Here is a 12,546-nt window from a genome sequence, read left to right on the forward strand (position 1 = left end):
GCCACCCCTCATAGCCTGGTTCCTCTCTAGGTTTCTTCCTAGGTTCTGGCCTTTCTAGGGACTTTTTCCTAGGCACCGTGCTTCTACACCGGCATTGCTTTCTGTTTGGGGTTTTAGGCTGGGTTTCTGTACAGCACTTTGTGACATCGGGTGATGTAAGAAGGGATTTATAATTAAATTTGATTGAAGCACGGGGGTGGTAGCATCCTGTTGTGGGGGTGCTTTGCTGCAGGAGGGACTAGTGCACTTCACAAAATAGATGGGATCATGAGGTAGGAAAATGATGTGGATATATTGAAGCAACATCTCAAGACATCAGTCAGGAAGTTAAAGCTTGGTCGCAAATGGGTCTTCCAAATGGACAATGACCCCAAGCATACTTCCAAAGTTGTGGCAAAATGGCTTAAGGACAACAAAGTCAAGGTATTGGAGTGGCTATCACAATGCCCTGACCTCAATCCTTTAGAAAATTTGTGGGCAGAACTGATAAAGCGTTTGTGAGCAAGGAGGCCTACAAACCTGACTCAGTTACACCAGCTCTGTCAGGAGGAATGAGCCAAAATCCACCCAATTTATTGTGGGAAGCTTGTGGAAGGCTACCCGAAATGTTTGACCCAAGTTAAACAATTTAAAGGCAATGCTACCAAATACGAATTGACTGTATGTAAACTTCTGACCCACTGGGAATGTGATGAAAGAAATAAAAGCTGAAATAAATCACTCTCTCTACTATTACTATTATTTCATATTCTGAAAATAAAGTGGTGATCCTAACTGACCAAAGACGGAATCTTTACTAGGATTAAATGTCAGGAATTGTGAAAAACTGTGTTTAAATGCATTTGCCTAAGGTGTATGTAAACTTCCGACTCCAACTGTATGTGAGTGGTGGTTACACATATTTAACGATTCATTAAATGCTGCGATATTATTCCCACAATGCACTCCTCTCACCGGAGCTTTTGAACTCATCTGCTGGCCAGCAGGTAGTGACTGAAATCATTTGAGACCTAAAGGTGAGTTAGGGGGTCAAAGGTTAGAATAAGAACTCCCGTAGTTGTAGGTAGTAGCTGTATAGCTAAGTAAAGAGAGGAGGTGTCAGGTAACATGACTGCCCCTCCCTCGCTTAGCACTGGTCAAGCTTCTTTGGGAACTTGAAAGACAAAAAAAAAAAATGTTTATATTCAATGCCATTTTACAAGTTCTTTCTTGGTTTATTATTAAAGCCATTCTTTAATCCATTTTTATTCAGTTTATAAAAAATGTTTAGAGTTTTCTGCTTTTGTTCCGAAATGGTTTACTTCAAGCGAAGTTTGTTTCTTTCTAATCACGTTTAGAATTTGAACGTCAGCCATCGTTTCTCACTCTGTCCATCTGTCCTGTTTGCAGACGGCTACGCCTTCTCTCAAGACGAGAACGGAGTGGTCTCCCAGTCGGAGGTCATCCGGGCGTACGACACCACCAAACAGCGGACCAACGAGTGGTGAAACCACGCCCCTCTCTGCCCGGCCAGCCTTTTAAGAGCCACAGCCGTTTCCGACGGCGATTTGAACCTGACGGGGAAGTCTCCGGATAACCCCAGCCCGAGCATCGCAGGATATTGGACATGATAAAGGAAAAGAAAGAGGGATGTCTTGTACTTCAAAAAGGGAAAAAAATAGGAACAAAAAAAGTGTTCAAAAAGTATTCACTGCTGTAGTTGTGTGTCCAGCAGACATGAGCACTGTGCTTGAATTTTTAGCAGTCTGTGGTCTGAAGTTTCTCTGTTCTTGCTCTATCTAATGAAGAGGTTTCACTTCTTAATGTCTCCTCCATTCCTATTAATAGACCCCAAAAAATATGTAGTTTGCGCCAAAATCGTCAAAACTGTTGTATGTGTACTCCAATTGGTGACCGAATAATCCAGATTTGATTTTGACCACCCCACCAAATATTTTGTTTTGTTTGTAAATGCAGATTGCAAAATAGCAGTTGTAAATGCAATCTCTTTCAAGTCGGCTATAGCTTCGATTTAAAAAAAAATCTAAACCAAGAATATTGACACTCCTGAGTCTATTCCAGCTCTGAATGGACCACTTCAGAACAGACATTTTGTTTTGTTGTTATTTTGCACTTCTACTGTATAAAAAGGCCTTACATTTGTTCATGCCTTCAGCCATACTTCTTTGTTTTTCTTCTAAATGTTTTTATTTTAGAATTATGTAGTTATCGTGCCCAAATTGAGTAGTTTTTTTACTGATAGCCGCCTGCAACTCGTCCAATTTCCACCATTTTATTACAGCACTTCGATTGCTCTATACAAGTAATTGCATTCCACACGTTACTCGGCTGCAACAATCACAATGGTGCCTAACTAGACTTTTTCCCCGATTTAGAATACGTAAGATATCCTAGCTAGCTAGTTTAGAACAGTGCTCTACCCACTAATTGGCAAGATGAGCTCATTGTCCCCCATGTATTGCTCTCCAGTACACAATGTGGTAAAAAGTAAAGCGGTATATATAAAATCACAGGCTCCATTGTTGCTTTCTTTCTACCCAGTGTTTTGGGGGTGGCTGTGTGACGATCTTGTTGAATTTCCGTCAGCTTACAGTGGCGGCTCTTCTTTCAAAAACGTCTTTTCCCTTCGAATGGAGAGTTTATCCTTCTAACATAAGTGCCATTAGCTTAAGGGAGAGAGAAAATTTGCCAGGAAACTCCACACAGTATCAAAACGACTTTCTCTATAGTTATTTTGAGAATTTGTATTTTTATATTGGAGAAGTACGAATTTTTGCATTGACCGGCTTTGTAATGAATAATTGTCCATATGGTTTTTCCTTTTTTTCTCTCAGACAAAAAAAAGAATGCCCAAATGAATGCCGAAAAATATATTTCTTAAATGTCTTGTTGTTATTATTATAGTACCTGCTTTGTTTATTTCATAATTAACTGTGTTTGTTCTCTTCTCCCTATGGGAGATCGGTTTCCATACCGGCTGCGTGTGTATGTGTGTGCGCTAATCCGCCATCTGCATGTGCATGTGCGTATGTGTGTGTGTAACCTCTTCTACTGTGGGTAACTTCTACATACGCATGTCTGTGTCATTTGTGTGAGACTGGGAGCCCTTAGAACCTCAGGTCTCCTTTTGCATTCTTTGACTGTGTTTTTGTATATGTTTGAGGATGTGTGGGTGACTGACTGACTGTGTGTGTGGTGCCGCTTGCTCCTCTGGTCTGTCTGCATGACTCCAGGTATAATGATGGTGTACTGTCTGCTGCTGTATGGCCCTCTGTGTATGGCCAGACCTCAGCCCTGGGGGTCCTGGGCTCTGACGCTAAGGCTCTCGCTTGACAGGAGATGTTGCACAATGCACTCTGTTACCTTTCCAATAGTGGATATTTTGGTATTATCTGGTTATTGGTTTCAGTGTATTTTCTCTGGGTCTACATGTTTGTAACTTGTTTCGTTTTTTTTCGTCACATGCGGTGTACCTCTACTTGACTACAAACCTTTTTTTGTTTCTTCCTGGTTTAAGTGAGGGTATCAGTAAAAATGTATTTGTTACGCTATACTTTTGTGTTTCGATTGATTAGATGTCAACTGCTGTCACAATTCCAAAATGCTGAATGTGAGTCTTCTGATGTGAAAGTGGTCGTGGAAGGCTTGGACTGTGGCTTTTTGTCTGTGAAAGTTGTGGGCTGCATGAATGGACTAAAACCTTCTCCGGTTAAGTGTTTATTGTACTACTTTGATTCTCCCTCAAGTGTTGGTCACTTTACAGAAAAAAATGCACTTTTCAATTTGTTTGAATATCATTTAATGATTGTTCTGCATGTTGGGACTGCGAACTTTTAAGTGTTCTGTCTTTTACTGCCATAAAGGACTACTACTAAAATAAACTTTTCAAACATGGAATTCAACCTTTGTCATCATCTACCATCACATAAATGGAATGTTCCACTATCACAATATCTATGAATGTCTGACTGCAGTCCAAATGGCACCCTATTCTTTATGTAGTGTACTACTCTGGTCAAAAGTAGTGCACTATGTTGGGATAAAGTGCCATCCCTAATTTAGGACTTTGTAACTGTCCAAAATGAGGGAAGGCAGCAAGTTGCGACAGCAAACAGGGCATACAGAGCGCTGAGAACCTAAACAGGAAAAGGCAGGGGAGACTCAGGGAAAACATCATTCCCTTCCATGTGTGACAAACAAACAAATGCCGTCATTATGGTTATCATTTATGATTTAGCTGACCTTCTCCTGTCGTATTCCCTGATGACTGGTCATCTGAGGTTTACTGTGCGGCCGTGCGGTAGGATATCACATCCGTTATAGTTACAAATATTTGTCTCTGTTATTGACAAAGTATCCACTATCATAGCTGTATCACAAAACCAACATAGATGATCCGTCCAGTGTCCAGCAATCTACCCTATTTGGGAATCGGTAGTTTCTCTTTAGTCGTTAGTTTACAAAGCCATATTTTCCCAACCAGGTGTACCCTTGCTAGAGTATTCATACAAAAGTACTTGTATTACTGCCAATGTAACTTTCAAAAAGTGGAAATTTGTGAAGTATTTTGTTTGAATTATGAGATGATTCAGAGCAGTATGATACCTCTAAAATGCAGTATCTGAAAGGTCAGTTCTAGTGTTTTTAGTGACTAGAGGTGCCCTGTGAAATGCTTTAACAAGACCCTTAATAATATAGGAAAACTATTGTGGTGACATCTGAGCAAGAATGTCTCCAAACAGTAGGATGCAGGTCTGCCTTTGTAAAGGTTTCTATTGGACTGGAGTGCTTGTCTGGCTAAACATTGTTTATTCTGAGACTTCCCAAAAAATTTGAAATGACAGCAACAACTTGCTGGGTCTTTGGGTGTTGCTGTCATTTTTCCTTTGTTTGGCAAGTTCAGAATCTAGCCCCAAACATTATCCGCTTTATGAACTATTCCATCTTATCTGCCATAATAGGACAGTGATTTCCAAGTTGATTTCACGCTTGAATGACTAGGGAACAGAGCAGTCTTTGTGGACTCTTGCCATACCTGCTCGTGCAACCCAAAACTTTTCCCTATTTCTGGGACCAGTTGTTTTTAACACTGTGGCTATGACATGCTCATTGAGCATTGACAATGACTGATCTCACTGCCACATTCCTCATGTGAAGTATGGCGTAAGAGTGAGCGACAGGTAGCGAATAACTGATCTCCAACCGTTTTAGTTGCCTATATGTCTGCGGCTGAAGAAAGGGGAAAGTCCGTTATTTGCCAGCCATATTTTTGCCTTGTTTCTTTATTTAATGGTGAATGTGGCATTCGTGTTTGAATATCTTTGCATCATCCCCTCTTCAGTATAATAGGTAGAACATTAACAAATGGGGAGGCTGCAGTTGGGCTGAAAGTTTAAAATACCAACTCAGGATTGTGGCTTTAACAGCCTAAAGGAAACCGTTGAAAAGCTATTTTCAGAAGATTGTACTATACAGTAAGTACTACTACCGAATGTATTCATAAATGAGCAATGAAGCAATTCTCAACCATCTGTTGTTAAATTATTTAAGAGTAGGTAACATTTTTCTGGGGAGTGTTTTTCACATTTTGTAATTTACATGTATTTGTAGCGTTGCATGACAAGATACAATACTGGACTCTTATTTGGTGTTGGCTAATATGATAGTTTATTGATTTGTGTGTCGTAGCCCTACATAAGACGTTGGGACACATCTGGTCTAGAGCATCAAACCAGTGAACACTACACAGTACATCCTTTGGCTTTGTCCACCCTACTGCACAACTTGGCGTCAGTCCTTTCCCTCTTTTTACAGGGGCTTGTGATTGTCAAAATTATAATTGGATTTCCATTGCATTAAATGTCCAACAGCTTGCCAAAAAAATTGCAGAACACTTCTTAAAAATGTTGATGCCACAAAGTTATTGTGACAATTGAAAATCACAGTTTAACCAAAGTGTGTATAAAAGAAGATACTCTTGATTACAATACAAATGTATATAAAAAGTGCATGAAATTGAAACCGATAAAGACCAATAAACAGGTCCGGTCTGGTCTGAGCAGATTCCATTCCTGTAACTTAGAGTAGGGTTTCCAAAACCTTTTCACTCAGGTTCCCCTTCCAGCATTGGAGAACATCTGTCACCACCCGCGCATGAGTGTACCTCGTCTATTTCTATGGGCACAAGCAGTGTTCAAGACAAACTGTTCACACCCCTCTTGTTGCTAGATTTTGTATTGTTGCAGCTTTAAAGCTTATTTCCAGCCATTCTACACATTTTCCCATTTCTAATGTGTATTCATGTGATAATTGAGTGACAAAAAAATTACAACAATATCTATGGGCAAAAAGAAACCGTTAGCTGACATTGACTAGTTCATGTGGACATTTCTGACGAGTTATAAATAGCTCTGTAAGTAATGAAATGACTGACATGACGAGAGGAACTGATGATGCACTACCCAATTTTGAAATTGCACCTTGTGCATTCTACTATTACAACTTTCAAGAGTAAGTTGAAAGCCGGACTGAGTCCCCCCCCCCCCACCGACCCGCACAGACAAGACCCATGTACTCTGCTCGACTAGGGAGCTTTCTTGTGGTTCATCTTGAGCACCGCCTAACTGTCCTGTCACCCAGTCTCCATTCAACAGGCCAACTGTACTGCACGTCAGGGCAGTCCTCCCCTTAGCCGCTGACTGTCAACACAACACACCAGGCTCATGTTCAGTAACGTTCACTGATTTAAAACGTCTCACAGCGTTAAACTAACTCATACTGGACAGGTTCAGGTAGTCCCTTCCTGTTTCGGTCCATTTTCTTCCGTTTGGTGCCTAATGAACACAACCCTGCTCACATCACACAGTGCTCCTGTAATCCCCCACATTGCTCGTGGAGCACCGTCAGCTCTGTCCAAAGTCTGCAAAGCCCTTGGCCCCGGAGAAGGGCTCCGGCTGCAGGGGGAAGAAGTATTGCTGGGGCAGCAAGAAGCCCGTGCTCTGGGCGGGATGTTGGTGCATGGGCTGGTGCAGCTGGGCGTGAGGGTGGGCAGGGGGGTGGGGATGGGGATGGGGTTGCTGGCAGCCACCTGGCATGCAGGCAGTGGGGGAGGTGTAGGGGGGCGGCGGGGGTGGTGGCAGCAGCGGCTGGGGCGTGGAGGGGGAGAAGGATGCAGACGCTGACACCAAGCACCCGTGCTGCTGCTGCCCCTGACCTCCGAGGGAGAAGCGGCGCACCGAGCTGCCCCCGCCAGCCGAGCTGGAGCTGGTGGTGGCCGTGCTGGACTGGCGCGAGGGGGTGCGCAGGCTGGGTGGCGCAGTGGTCAGGATCATGGGGATGGTCTCGGTCTGGCAGCTGCGCAGCGGGAAACGGATAGGCTGCTGTGTAGGCTGCTTGGGCCGCAGGCAGGTGCAACAGTAGACAGCAACCAGGGAGCCCACCACCACGAAGGCCACGAAGATGGAGCCCACCATCAGGAAGGGCACGTAGATGGGCTCTGCAAGGAGGAACAGGTGTTGGAATACTTGTACTTAAACTTTAACTTGAATACCTGTTTGAATACTTAAAGTCATAATTTAACCTTTCAGTAATCACAGATCTGAATACTGGTTTGATTGGTGAAGGTAATAGGGTGGTAACATTGCTTTCCCCTATCAATCACTTACAGACCTGTGCTAAGCTTATGGAAACAGGGCCAATAAGAAGTAGAGTTCATAGTTAATAACCCCATGTGGAGTCAGTGAAAATATTTGTGATACCAAGTGTGCATAATAAACTGTATTGCAAATGTGTACAGACCTACAGTTGAAGTCGGAAGTTTACATACACCTTAGCCAAATACATTTAAACTCAGTTTTTCACAATTCCTGACATTTAATCCTAGTAAAAATGCCCTGTCTTAGGTCAGTTACGAACACCACTTTATTTTCAGAATGTGAAATGTCAGAATAATAGTAGAGAGAGTGATTTATTTCAGCTTTTATTTATTTCATCACATTCCCAGTAGGTCAGAAGTTTACAAACACTAAATTAGTATTTGGTAGCATTGCCTTTAAATTGTTAAACTTGGGTCAAACATTTAATTTCAGGTAGGCTTCCACAAGCTTCCCACAATAAGTTGGGTGAATTTTGGCCCATTCCTCCTGACAGAGCTGGTGTAACTGAGTCAGGTTTGTAGGCCTCCTTGCTTTTTCAGTTCTGCCCACAAATGTTGTATATGATTGAGGTCAGGGCTTTGTGATGGCCACTCCAATACCTTGACTATGTTGTCCTTAAGCCATTTTGCCACAACTTTAGAAGTATGCTTGGGGTCATTGTCCATTTGGAAGACCCATTTGCAACCAAGCTTTAACTTCCTGACTGATGTCTTGATGTTGCTTCAATATATCCACATAATTTTCCTACCTCATGATGCCATCTATGCACTAGTCCCTCCTGCAGCAAAGCACCCCCACAACATGATGCTGCCACCCCTGTGCTTTACAGTTGGGATGGTGTTCTTCACCTTGTAAACAACTGTTGGAAAAAACTACTTGTGTCATGAGCAAAGTAGATGTCCTAACCGACTATCCAAAACTATAGTTTGTTAACAATACATTTGTGGAGTGGTTGAAAAACGAGTTTTAATGACTCCAACCTAAATGTATGTAAACTTCTGACTTCAACTGTATGTTCTCTTTCTGTTTTATACAGAATCCAGGCTTACACCTTTTTTATGGAAAGGGATTCAGGGGAAAGGAAATTTTAGAAGACAAAGGTGAAATGTTACTCTTTACTCATCCTTTCCTAAATGCCCTTAATATACAGTATTTCTTTACATTAACTCACAAGACAATTTTTTATTGTTGCAAAACATATTTTCAATAGCCCATTTTAATGTCATACTGGTAGTAAACGTTTGCACGATATAATGTAAGTAGGCCACTGAGGTGAATTATACAATACAATGCTGCAAAAACAGAACCATCTGCTACTATAACAATAAGCAACTACAGGTAGGCTGTCAATGTATTCAAAGTGTTAGAAAGCATGTTTATACTATAGTTTTTAAATTGCATGTAACCAACATCCACCGACAAAACCATCTGTTTTGTAGTTATTAATAGGCCTATCATTCAGCCTTATATTTCTTGGGTGTTGTTGAGTAATTGTCTTTATATTAATTGTTTTAGGCCTGAATTAGACTATGCAACAATTACTGTGAATGTTCTTAAAATAATTTAACAGAAGCGTTTTTGTCTGAATACATTTTTCCAAAATTTAGATTAAATGTTCAGATTACAATTTAAAATGGCAATTGGCGCCAAGGGAAGGAAATCATTTGAAGATAATTTATTTTCAATAAAAAAAAACAGGAAATTGTATTGACCATACCAGCTAGGGCTTAGCAACCCTGGAGAACAATTAAATTGAGATTTGGTGAAATTAGTTAAATGTAAGTCTAGATTCAGTTTTATTCCATAAATGGTATACATTTTGAACTAATGATGATGAATAATTGCCTGAATAAGCATATTTTATGTGAATGAAAGCGCTTGTTTTTAAATTGGTAATTAATTATAAGCTAATAACCTCTGCTACACAGGCATGCCAAAATATTGTGAAGTATAGTGAAATAGCCTAAGGTATCAAATACACAATCTGATGCCATCTTTGGATAGGCTATTCTGCCATTGGTGTGCAAAATGATCATTTAAATTGCAGGATTGTTTCAACGTTGCATGGTTTAAATAGGGCCTTCTGGTCAAACTCCATCCACTTATTTTCACATAGGTCTGGGATAGTATCACACAATGTTTTTTCTTGCATATCATGTAACTGGAGGAATGCATGGTGACACACTCCAGGTGTATCTCATGCCCACAATGTACCTAACCTGAGGTCAAATGAAGCCCATGCCAAAAAACAGGTGCCCCACATGCATGGAATTGGAGCTGCTTAGTGCTCCCCCCACCCCCACAAAGTTTCTTTGTAAATCAAGATAGGCTGTAATTTCTGAATCTTGATAGAGCAATTGCGTTGTTATAACTCAATGAAGTTACTTTTAGTGCTTATGTTAGGTGACAAGATCCATTTTAATGAGATTATTTGTACAATGTGCTTAATGAAAACAAAATATAGGCCTTGATAAATGAAATATAATAGCATTTTTGGCTTCTAAATTTTTGGCTTCTAAATTATTTTTACAAACAGGCCAAACGATTATGTATTTACAGGTTATATATCATCTTAATATAGACTCATTTAAACCGATTGAAAACAAAAACCTTTATAATGAAATATATTATGCTATGCCTACATGCCTGGCAATGACCTGAAGAGGCTGAATGGTGATAAACATGAATCTTGAGTGACATGGCTCGTTAAAAGCGTGTCTAGATGCCATTTTTTATTTTGAAATATTTCACTATATGAAATCTTTGAATGTAATATAATAACAACACTCCCAAGTTTAATGTTTTGCATTGAAGTTAATTGTGCATTAACTTGTCCACTCCTGCCAGGCTCGGCATGCTTTGGAAGTCTAAACTTACGCGCTGCAAACTCCGTGTTCTCCTGTTCTCTGTCGTTGGTACAGCTTCCCTGGTCCAGCCGTGCGTCCACGGCCGCGCAACAGTACCGCAGGGAACAAGACCCGCAGCACACGGTTGCGTCCATGGTGTCAAAGTCCTCCGGACACTGAAAGCCCTCGTGGTAATTTCCATTACTGTCCAGCCACCCATGGCAGTACTCTCCTTGTGCGTCTGATATCCGTAGATTCCAGGTCAGGTACCCAAGCATGAGGTAGTTTAGCAGGCGCACCATCACGACAACACTTTATTAGCAGCCCAGTAGCCTACGCACTATTCTTTATCTCTTGCGAGGTCTTTGTATTTAATACATTTGCATGATGAATGCGGTTTGAAACAATTCCACGGTTGAATCCTCAACTGGTTCAATTTGTTAGAATTGTCATCATTCGTTTGATTTCAATTTAACCATACGAATACTTTTGCATTTAAGTGTATGTTTGCATTCACACCCATTTGGCATATAATCTCCTCAACCAAAGTCGTATCAGGTCACAGGTGTAAAATAAGCTTTAACTGAACTCTCACGGTTGTCCAAATGAATGACTGTTTCTCTCCTCTCAAAATGTCATTATTGCATAGGCAAAACACATCAGAAATATAACTAGCCAAGAGTGTATCCGACCTTTACCCAAACCTTTCTTCTCTTCACTGCGTTCCTTTGGAAACAAGAAAAAAAAAGTGTACTTTCTTAATCCAAGGTTGTTCAGGTCGGTGAAGACGACGTGTTACGGATGGCTACGGTCGTCTTGTGTCCAGCCTCATTTGAAATCTGCTGCTTTTTTGACCGACTCAGTAGGCGCGCACGCATCTCTTTGACCACCAGACGTGCGCATTCATGATGGAGCGGTCGCTTTTGCGTCCCTACGCGGAAAGAAGCCTATCGCAAAGTGATGCTGAGAGGACATAGGCTTCAGTAGTCATGCGTGCCCTTATCTGTCCTTATCAATAGGACAAGGAATATCAATACAGAGCCAACCACTGTGATAGTATATTACAGTGCGTATATGCAACAACAACAAAAAGGAGGTAAAAGACAAAAGAAACAGCAAATCAGCGCCAAGTGATTTTCATTTTGGAAATCTGTTGCAAAGTATTCCCACGCATAATGGAGATATAATGTATATGTGATCATATGAAAATGTAAGCAAGGTTTGAAATTATTATGTTTTAGTCTAATGTTGTATCTGTTTGGGGTTCTTGCCATCAATTTGCAGTCTACAAATAATGTGTAATTACGTTCCAGCCCCCTGACCATCCCCTCAAGAAAAAACCTGCCCGCGGCTGAATCTAGTTGATGATCCCTGGTCTTTAATTTCCAGTAGCCTATGCTAGTGACCATTATTTGGTATCTTTATCTTTGTACCCTGTATGAAAAACATTTTTAGAAATATATATAATATAGTCTATGCATATTACTAAAAGGAAGTTACATATGCTCGGGTTAAGTTTTCAGTTGTCTTTTGTTTGCAGCGTAGCTTCAACTCTGTAACTTTCCCTTAAATCGCCAAATTTATATTGATGTGTCGCCCTCTGGTGGCCTTCAAAAGCTTTGATTGTCACCTTATTTTATTGCCGTTTGTATAGGTTGGATGTATTACTTTATTCGATTAATGTTTTGGTTATTCTATCTAGAGGTTAATGGATATTCTTCTATACATCTAATAGCTAAATGTAGGCTTGATAGAGGCTTGATGCACTGTCCTCTCAGCACATGTCAAAGCTGCAGGCTAAAATTAAATCTAGATTTATCGTAATCGCTCCTCTTTCACCCCAGCTGCCAAACTAACCCTGATTCAGATGACCATCCTACCCATGCTAGATTACGGAGACATAATGTATAGATCGGCAGATAAGGGGGCTCTCGAGCGGCTAGATGTTCTTTACAATTCGGGCATCAGATTTGCCACCAATGCTCATTATAGGACACATCACTGCACTCTAAACTCCTCTGTGAACTGGTCATCTCTGTATACCC

General features: G+C 40.9%; 2 protein-coding genes across 5 annotated transcripts in view; one reads left to right on the plus strand and one right to left on the minus strand.

Annotated features, from left to right (window-relative positions):
• atp8a1 (ATPase phospholipid transporting 8A1) overlaps window positions 1-3,897 on the plus strand; it is a 210,649-nt gene extending 206,752 nt beyond the window's left edge. For all 4 annotated transcript variants that reach the window (XM_014199121.2, XM_014199123.2, XM_014199122.2 and 1 more), the window contains one exon: window positions 1,390-3,897. In XM_014199121.2, coding sequence (XP_014054596.1) covers window positions 1,390-1,487 — 98 coding nt within the window. In that variant the 3' untranslated portion in view covers window positions 1,488-3,897. The remainder of the gene's footprint in view (window positions 1-1,389) is intronic.
• shisa3 (shisa family member 3) lies at window positions 1,815-11,443 on the minus strand. The gene is made up of 2 exons (XM_014199120.2): window positions 10,533-11,443; window positions 1,815-7,495 (listed from the first exon to the last, which is right to left on the minus strand). Exons 1-2 carry the CDS (start codon window positions 10,801-10,803, stop codon window positions 6,903-6,905), a joined length of 864 nt encoding a protein of 287 aa, XP_014054595.1. The 5' UTR covers window positions 10,804-11,443; the 3' UTR covers window positions 1,815-6,902.
• Window positions 11,444-12,546: the final 1,103 nt, after the last annotated feature.

Source organism: Salmo salar, chromosome ssa05 (genome assembly GCF_905237065.1).
Source record: "Salmo salar chromosome ssa05, Ssal_v3.1, whole genome shotgun sequence".
Lineage (NCBI taxonomy): Eukaryota > Metazoa > Chordata > Actinopteri > Salmoniformes > Salmonidae > Salmo > Salmo salar.